The sequence below is a fragment of the Octopus bimaculoides genome, chromosome 1 (genome assembly GCF_046866305.1).
Source record: "Octopus bimaculoides isolate indiv1 chromosome 1, ASM4686630v1, whole genome shotgun sequence".
Lineage (NCBI taxonomy): Eukaryota > Metazoa > Mollusca > Cephalopoda > Octopoda > Octopodidae > Octopus > Octopus bimaculoides.
The window spans coordinates 33503737-33513144 of record NC_142928.1 but is presented as its reverse complement, the minus strand read 5'-3'; the positions used below and the strand labels follow the sequence as shown (position 1 = coordinate 33513144).

General features: G+C 35.9%; 1 protein-coding gene across 2 annotated transcripts in view; it reads left to right on the top strand.

Annotated features, from left to right (window-relative positions):
• The first annotated feature begins 8494 nt into the window (after positions 1–8494).
• The window catches only part of LOC106884303 (small nuclear ribonucleoprotein-associated protein B), a 32791-nt gene continuing 31877 nt past the window's right edge, over positions 8495–9408 (top strand). For both annotated transcript variants that reach the window (XM_014935615.2, XM_014935614.2), the window contains exon 1: positions 8495–8642. In XM_014935615.2, coding sequence (XP_014791101.2) covers positions 8499–8642 — 144 coding nt within the window. In that variant the 5' untranslated portion in view covers positions 8495–8498. The remainder of the gene's footprint in view (positions 8643–9408) is intronic.

The following is a 9408-nucleotide window of genomic DNA, read 5'->3' as shown; positions in this document are numbered from 1 at the left end:
AGAAATCTTGAAATAAACTAAATAATGTCATAGTAAAATATTGTCCAGAAAGAGTAAAATATTATTCACTACAAATGTAGACTATATTGTTTATTTAAAGTGAATTCTTTCTCCCGGAGCTCTTAACTCTCACGCTACTGTATCCTAGCATTTTTCAGGCTCACTGTTTGTGTAGGACTATCATTTCATTTGTTGCTTCCTGTTGCTATTTTTCCTTGATGTTGTTTGTGATTAAAGTACTTTTATTTGCAAATTCACTAATTATTTTATTTTTATATAAACGTCTCTGTTTTATATATCTTTTGTTTTTTTTTCTATTTTTTAGATCCTGTTGTTTTGAAGTGTTTTTTATTTAAATTGTTTATTTGAATATCATTTCCCATTGACCAATGCCTCTTTGCATCCTGTATTGCTCAGCTGTGTCATATTTTGTTACTGAGATACTTAGATAAGTTTCGGCCAGAACTGGCCCAGATAAAAAGAGACATTTATTGTTTTACATTAGTCATTATTTGAGCACAATAGTCCATTCGAGTCAAGAGTTATTGTTTGCAAAGATGTATCCGGATGGTCTATCTGGAATTTGTTGGAGATATATGTCCAGGATCTTTTTGAATGGTAGATCTTTTCCTTCTCTTATGTATCATGGCATGATGTTAAAGAGAACAGAGCCAGTTGAGGTGAAATATTTGTCTTAGTGTTGTGATGTGATGTGAACATGATTTTTGTAGAGGACGGATAGCATGGGTACCAAGTCTTGGGTGAATTTTAAAGTTGATGCCAACATCATTAATGCAGTACTGTTGGAATATTTTTCACATCATACAAATGATACAGCGCTCACAGTGATATTGAAGGGAATAAAGTTTGAGTTTCCCAAGATAATCCCAATACTCAAGACCTGTCATGACGTTTATCTTCCTTGTGATCGACCTCTGGGGTGCTTCAATTTTTATAATATTCTGCTTTATGTAGGGAGACCACAGGAGACTATTGTATTCAAGGTGAGAACGGGTGAAGATGGAGAAGAGAAAGATAATGGTAGGCACGTCTCTAGACCGAAAAGTTCTGAAGATCCAGGAGCATGCCTTGCAGGCCATGTCGACTTTGTTGTTTATACAGACATTCCAGCTTAAGTGGTTGTCGACAGTTACTTCGAGGTCCCTGGCAGCGAGAAAGAGTGTATGGTAGCTAAGAACCTTTTTATCAAAGAGGATTAATTGAAATTTATTCTTTGTTTAGCTGCATAATATGTTTTTCCGCCCATCAGATAACAGCAAGCAGATCCGATTGGTGATTAGTCCGGTCTCCTGCTCATTAGAAGCTTAAAGTCGTCTGCGAAAATTATAATGTTGCCGTCTTTGATGACGTCAATGATATTGATGTAAACAATGGAAAGGAGTGGACCTGATACTGTGCCTTGTGGGACTCCACTGATGACCCTTGCTGAGCTTGACCCAATACCATCTATCGCAACATGCTGGGTTCTGTTCGCCAGAAAACATTAAATCCACTTTGATAGTTTCATTTGGACTCCAGTGTTCGATAGTTTCTTTAATGAGATGCTGTGGTCAACCTCGTCGAAGGTCTTGCTGAAGTCCGAGTAGATGACATCTGTGTAGGACATCGTTATCATGTCGGACAAAATGTTTAGAGGCATTTTTTTCCGTTGGACAGGAAATATTCGTTCATGAATTCGAAAAGTGATTCCACTGCTGCTTTCTCTGGGGTTGAAATGCACACACCTATCTTCAAGATATGGGAAGACAAGTAAACACAGGGGGAGTTAAAGTCATTCGTTATTAAGACATTATCATATTGGCACTGTTGAATGAAAGACTTGATATTCGTGAGGCATTCTTTGAAATACAGTTGTAGCCCTCGGGATGGCTTGTAGGGCCCAGTTATTACTAAATCATTAATTTTGTTATACACATTGGTTATGTTCTTTTTATCTATATATTCGTTCCTAGACTACTCTCCCGAAACTTTCCTCTTGGTTTTCATAAATATTTTCTGTAAATTTCATTCAAATCTGAATAAGTTTATCCCCACAAACAGTGACTTTCAATTTTCTTCTTTCTCTTTCTCTTTCTCTCTCTCTCTCTCTCTCTCTTTCTCTCTCTCTCTTTCTCTCTCTCTCTCTCTTTCTCTCTCTCTTTCTCTCTCTCTCTTTCTTTATCTCTCTCTTTCTCTCTCTCTCTCTCTCTCTCTTTCTCTCTTTCTCTCTTTCTCTCTCTCTCTCTCTCCCTCTCTTTCTCTATTTCTCTCTGTTTCTCTCTCTGTTTCTCTCTCTGTTTCTCTCTCTCTCCCTCTCCCCTCTCTCTCTTCCCCCCCTTCTCTCTCTAACATAAATCGTAATAGTATCACTGTTGATGTAGAAGCTATCACTCATTGTTAGTATCTTCCTAGTGCTGACGTCCAAGTTGCAGATTTCTTCAAGTGTCCAGTTTACTATCTCAAATGGCTCTAGCACAAGTATTATTTTATTGGATCCGGACAGCTCTGATGGCTAATCTTCCGTATTCTACTAAAGTATGCGTTTGTTACTCTAGCTTTATTCCATGGTATTTGTAACATTGATGAATAGGCCATTGATGCCCATATTTATTGCCTGTTTGATAATCTTTCCTCGTTTCACTACCAAATATGAACATTTGTCATGACCAAACAGCATTCCTGCATCTCGTGAGAATGTTGTGGCCAGTTCTAACTGCTTCTTTGTGTCATGAATATTAAGCACAATTTAAGGACCCCAGCAAAAAGGTGTGGGTGAAATAATCTTTGCTTCATCTGTAGCTCCTATTACGTAACCTTTAATATTTCTTTAACAGAGATGACTAAGGGTTCACTGATGGAACGAAAAGCATTGCAGATAAGCTGTCACCATGAAATACTCCTGCTGATAGTCTAATTCTGTGAGTGCCTACAGTGGTAGATTCGATTCTTAATGATAGGTCTGTGGACAATGTTGCTGTCAACCTTTTACTGGCATTCACTATAGCCATTGGAACCTTAGTAACGTGTAGCACCTCTTTAATCCATGAGTGAGGAACAGCGTCAAATACGTTATTATAGTCTAATCATACAGTCAATGGGTTTTAGGCAGTGCCGCTTCGCTTCCTTAAAGGCAGCTTTGTTGATGAAGTGTGGTTCAGTACATCTCCAGACACCTTTCTTTTTTCCTACCCGCTTTCCAGTTACCACAATGTGTACTTTACTGCGATATTGGGGTAATGCATTCAAGCAACAAGTTTATAATTTATATATCACGTTCAAGCATGTTTGGCCACACGCGTCTCGCGGTTTAAAAAAATGTTTTAGCTACTTGTATTGTACAAACAACTGCTAACCAGTCTTGAATATCAATCTCGGTATTCATTGTCCTTTTGAATAGATAAACGAGGGCGGCCCTGCAGAAAGTAAGCGTTTTATACCATAACCAACTATCAGGTCCCTCCTAGATGACTTTCCGATCGGTAGTTTTGCAACGCAGGCGAGTTTTACTGTTGATGTATATATGTTCTCTTCTGTTTTTAATTATTTCAATTCTTCCTCTGAGGAAGGAAATGGTTTCTAACAAAGTTATAAATCCCTTTTGTTGTAACAAAAACAATGTCACATTTTAAACTTCAGAAAAATCTTACACATTTGTATTGTTCCGCTTACAGATTGTATTTGTAATATGGAGTTACTTGCTTGATTTAATTTTTTGAAAACCCTACCGTATCCAGATTGTCACTTAGGTATTTACTCACCAAACAAAGTGCACTAATTATTATTGGTATAAATGTGAATTTATAATCTGGATATGGAAGCTGTACGTACGTATGTACGTACGTATGTACGTACGTACGTATGTATGTATGTATGTATGTATGTATGTATGTATGTATGTATGTATGTATGTATGTACGTACGTATGTATGTATCCATCCATCCATCCATCCATCCATCCATCCATGTGTATATACATATATGTGTATGTGTGTGTATGTATATCTATCTATCTATCTATCTATCTATCTATCTATCTATCTATCTATCTATCTATCAATGCATTTGTCAGTCTGTCTGTATATATATATATATATATATATATATATATATATATATATATATATATGCATCCTACCTAATATTTTTAAAGCTGCATACACATTTTCAACAAAAAACCCCGAGAAAATAGTTTGAGTTATTTAACAGAAAACTCACCTGCCTGAAATTATAATTCATCTGCAGGTCAATCTTAATCGACTTGACCTATAACGAAAAGCATTCCACCACTTTGCGACCTTTTTTAATTGTTTTCAGACGCAATGCATTCCAGGTTAACATTATCCAAATTATCCTCCCTTTCTTAAGACTGTAGAGTGTGAACTGGGGCAGATTTGGTTGATATTTCTGATAGAATGGGTTACTGTGTAACGGTTCTTTCGCTGGTCTGATTCAATATTACTTCTATCGCGTGAGAAACAGTTGCTGATTTGTAACAAGCGCAAGTCTGCAATGTACCAAGCATCTGTGTAATAAATATATTATTTTATACAAATAGCATTCTATTTAGCGTAACCAGTATTTTTTGAGTGACAGTGGGCGGTTCGATTATTAAAAACACCATAATGTGTCTAATTGGAAAAAAAAGGAAATTAAAATAAATGTTAGATTCCGGCTTCGGGGATGGTTCTATTAGACTTTTCCGACTTAACTTAAGAGAAGTTCATAAAATATGACCACCAAAGTTTTCTGCAGGTTAGTAACCGCCACCTCCCGTAAAAAAGAAACAAAACAAAACAAGAAAACAAACAAAAACTCCCTAAGCTCATGCAAGTTAGCAGATGCAAGGGACGTAATTTCTATCCTCTTTACAAAGAAAGAACTTTTTAGGATGCAAACGAAATAAAAATGTTGTCACGTTTCACTTGACTTTGAAAATCTGATAAACTAGCTCTCAGCGCAAATCATGCCACAACACACGTATGCACGTAAGTATGCATGAATGTATGTAGATGAATTGTCTCACACTTCCTTTACTTTCACTATTAGAACGACCTCTCCTCGTAGTTTTCTGATCTCCCGCTACCTCCATCTGTATCACTCGAGTTTCCTCCTATCCACGCCCATATTGTGTTTTCATCCACCCAAAACTTGTTCTGACTAATGCAACAATTCTCAGAATTTCCAAATTCTGACATACCTTCAATGCCCATGTTTTTCCATGTAGATGTTGAATTGCAGCTTTCCAAGAATGTCAACTGCATTTCTGGATGGTCTGTGAAGCACATGGACTCTGCCATTGCTGCAGGACTATGTATCAAGTCTTTGACCTCGACTGAAATCTTATTTAACTAATATTAAAATGCCACATATGGATATATAAGATGATTATTATTATATTCCAGAGAAAGAATCGTTAGCTAGGCAAAATGCTGAGCGGCATTTCGTCTGTTTTTACGTTCTGCGTACAAATTCCACCGCGGTCGAATTTTCCTTGGGGTCGATGCACTCGACTATCCTCTTCTCCCAAAATTCCAAGCCTTGTGCCTATAATAAGAAAGGATTATTATATTCCAGAGTAAGGTCACGAGCTGGCTGAATCGTTACCATGTCGGACAAAATATTTAGTGGCATTTCTTTCCGGTTCTTTACGTCACAGTCCAAACCCTGCCGACGTCGACTTCACCTTTCATCCTGTCAGGGTCGATCAAATAAGTTCCAGGGAGGGAGAAATCGATTACACCGATGCCAGTGGTCGATGTAATCGATTTCTCCCTCCCCTCAAAATTTCAGGCCTTTTGCCCAAATTTGAAACATCAATTACTATATTCCAAGGTAAGGTTTGTACGACGAGCTGTTAGAATCGTTAGCATGTCGGGTAAAATTTTTAGTGGCATTTCTTCTCGCCGACGTTGACTTTGCTCTCTCTCACCCTTTCAGGGTCGATGAAATAAATGTCAGTTGAGCCCTGGAGTCATGTTATCGTTTAGCCGCCCTCCACCAAATTTTGGGCCTTGTGCTTATAGTAGGAAGGAGTTGTTACCTGTCAACTGGCTTGATCTGAGATAATTGTTTACTGAAGAGTCGTTTTAGCCGTTTAAAACAAAAAAGGTGCAGGAGTGACTGTGTGTGTAAGAAGCTTGCTTCCCAACCACATGGTTTTAGGTTCAGTTCCATTGCGTGGCACCTTGGGCAAGTGTCTTCTACTACAGCCTCAGGCCAATCAAAGCCATGTGAGTGGATTTGGTAGATGGAAACCGAAAGAAGCCCGTCGTGTATATATATATATATATATATATATATATATATATATATATATATATATACGTGTGTATGTGTGTTTGTCCCCCACCATCACTTGACAACCGATGTTGGTGTATTTACGTCCCTGTAACTTAGTGGCTTGGCGAAAGACCCGATAGAATAAGTGCTAGGTTTACAAAGAATAAGTCCTGTGGTCGAGTTGTTCGACTAAAGGCGGTGCTGCAGCATGGCCGCAGTCAAATGACTGAAACAAATAAAAGAAGAAAAAGAATAAAGAATAACGGATTTTTGTGCATTTTGAAATCTCGAAAACGACTCTTTCACTGTATAATTGTTTCGTTGTCATAGTTTCATCTGTTGTCTTTTACTTGTTTCCGTCACTGGATTGCGACCATTCTGAGATACTGCCTTAAAAGCTTTAGTCGGACAAATCGGTCCCCGTACATAATTATTCATTATTCTTAAAAGTCCGGTACCCATTCCATCAGTGATTTTTTTTTGTCGAACTGCCAATGCATAAGGACGTAAACAAACCATCACCGGGTGTCAAGTTCCCGTCTACCAAATCTACTTACAAAGCATTGGGTCTGTCCGGTGCAATAGTACACATTTGCAAAGCGAGTTTTTTAATCACAGCCATGGCTAAGTCTATTTAAGAAATATCATTACAGTATTACAGAGATATTACCTCTCTACAATTTATAAATGCAATCTAAAACTTTCCATTTCATTTTTTAAAATGATTAAATTTTATAAGGCATCTGTATTAGCTTTGAGTGCAGGCTAAAGAGATACAAAAGATACAACTAAAGAGGCCCAAGTGGTCGAAACAAATGACTGTCCGACAGATTCTCAATTTGGTGCATGTTAAGTTAATAAAAAAAAAAAAAAAAAGTCATTTGCGTTGTTTTAGGAATTTGTAAGAAATCTATTTGTCTCCCCCCTCTTCCCTCTACACACATATATATACATATACACTTATGTCTTATAGGTAGTGATATGGAATTCGCTGTAGCCTGTACTGCTGTTTGCTGAAATCTGAAGTTATAAATGTTATTGCTACCATGAAAACGGTAAATATGTGAACGTGTTATATGAGTAAGAAGTTGTAAAGGTCTTTCACACTATATAAAAAGTGACTAGATGTCGGTCATGTATCAAAATTCTGTTTAAAATTGAACTCTTTGATATATTCCTTCGTTCCTTGGTGATTGCCTTCTGTAACAGCTGAATTAACGTAAACTTAAAGAACACATACATCTTTACTTAATATGATCAAGAACCTTCTGAAGTCGACCTTAACTTCCATCCTTTTCGGGGTCCATTAAATAAGTACCAGTTGAACATTGAGGTCAGTCTAGTCGACTTATCCCCTCCCCGAAATTGCTGGCCTTGTGCCAAAAGTTTAAACTAATATAATCTAAAACCAAAATTATCTAAATCTAAGAAAGATAATTCAGTAAAAAACAATTCGAGTTATTTCCCTTAAAATCTTAACGATTTGTGCAAAAATATTTAAAATATCAGTCTAATTATGGTAACTATATTTAATAATATAAAAGATTTGATAATATAGAAAAATGTTTTGAAACGTATACATGTTTATCATAAAATAAAATGTAATACAATGTAAACTGTTGTTATATGTCGGTTTGTTGTTTTGCGCCTTCAGCTTGTTTAAGCTCAAGGATTGGCCTTAACTTCTAACTATCACCTATCGATAAAGTAATATTCTTTTCTGCTCTAGGCACAAGGGCCGAAAGTTTTGGGAGGGGGCCAGTCGATAAAATCGACTCCAGTACACAACTGATACTTAATTTATCGACCCCGAAAGGATGAAAGGCAAAGTCGGCCTCGGCGGAATTTGAACTCAGAACATAAAGACAGACGAAATACTGCTAAGCATTTCGTCTGGCATGCTAACGTTTCTGCTAGCTCGCCGCCTTTTTCGCCCGGCATGCAACGTTTCTACCTATCGATAAAGTAATATTAAAACACTGAGACATATCTAAATTATTGTGTACTCATTACAAAGGGCTTTGCTATCTGACAACAAATAAAATGATCTTAATTTGCATAACGTAAAAACATGTTTGAATTTAAGTTTGAATATGTATTTTACTTTTAAAATTCTATAATATATTGTTTATAAATCAAAATAACAAAATCGAAATAAATAAAATGTATATAATCAACTGAAAACCGGCTTGATTTTATTTTTTTATGTCGTTAGGGAGATGTTCGGCGGTGATTTACATTTACTGCGAAGTTGTTCTGCTTATAAATTAGCCAATGAGGAAGCAGTATTTAATCGTTTTTTAGTCGGGATTTCCAAATTTCACCCACGTTGTTGCTGGTTTTTAATCAACGGCATCAAAATGGTAAGTTTTGAAAATATATTCTGTTTTCGTTACTTATGAGTTTTATTTTACATTTTTCTAATTTTGACAATCCAGCCTTTAAAGGATATAGTATTTATTTGATCACTGTACTAACCGGCGGCACTCAGTATTAAAAAAATGGCGCGTGTTGTTTTCATATAGTGTGGTTGTACTTAAATATATATGTATATATATATATCAGCCCTGTTAGAAATTTCTTCTTACGTTCAATATACTTTTTCTTTCCTGAATATTCTGGTTAAAGTCATTATAAACATCATATATAAGCATATGATCTGTAACTATTTATGTTTCGAAAATAAACATCCATTGTTTATGAATTAAGGTTTTTGGTTTTAAAAATCGAAGTATAATTACTTTTACGTAAAGAAACGTTTTGTTTATTTTAACCACAGTCCAATGATTGAAACTAGTAAAAGGATATAAATTTTTCTATTAAAATTTTCTGTTATATTTGTTACTGTTTACATAGAACTCGCTGATACAATGAAGTTATGTTCAATGAGTTTAATAATCGTGTGATTTCATGACACATGTAGTACATAATGAAATTCGATAGTATTTCATTAGTGTTGTGATTGCAGGAAAATTTTCTGAAAATTGTTATCTGAGATTATTTAAAATACATTTATTTGTATTTAATCTCCGGTATTCTGTCTTGGAACTATTTCTCTTCGACACTGGTTTTAGTCTTTAAGGGACGTAACCGTTTTCTTTTCATTAAAATATTTAAAAAAATATACTT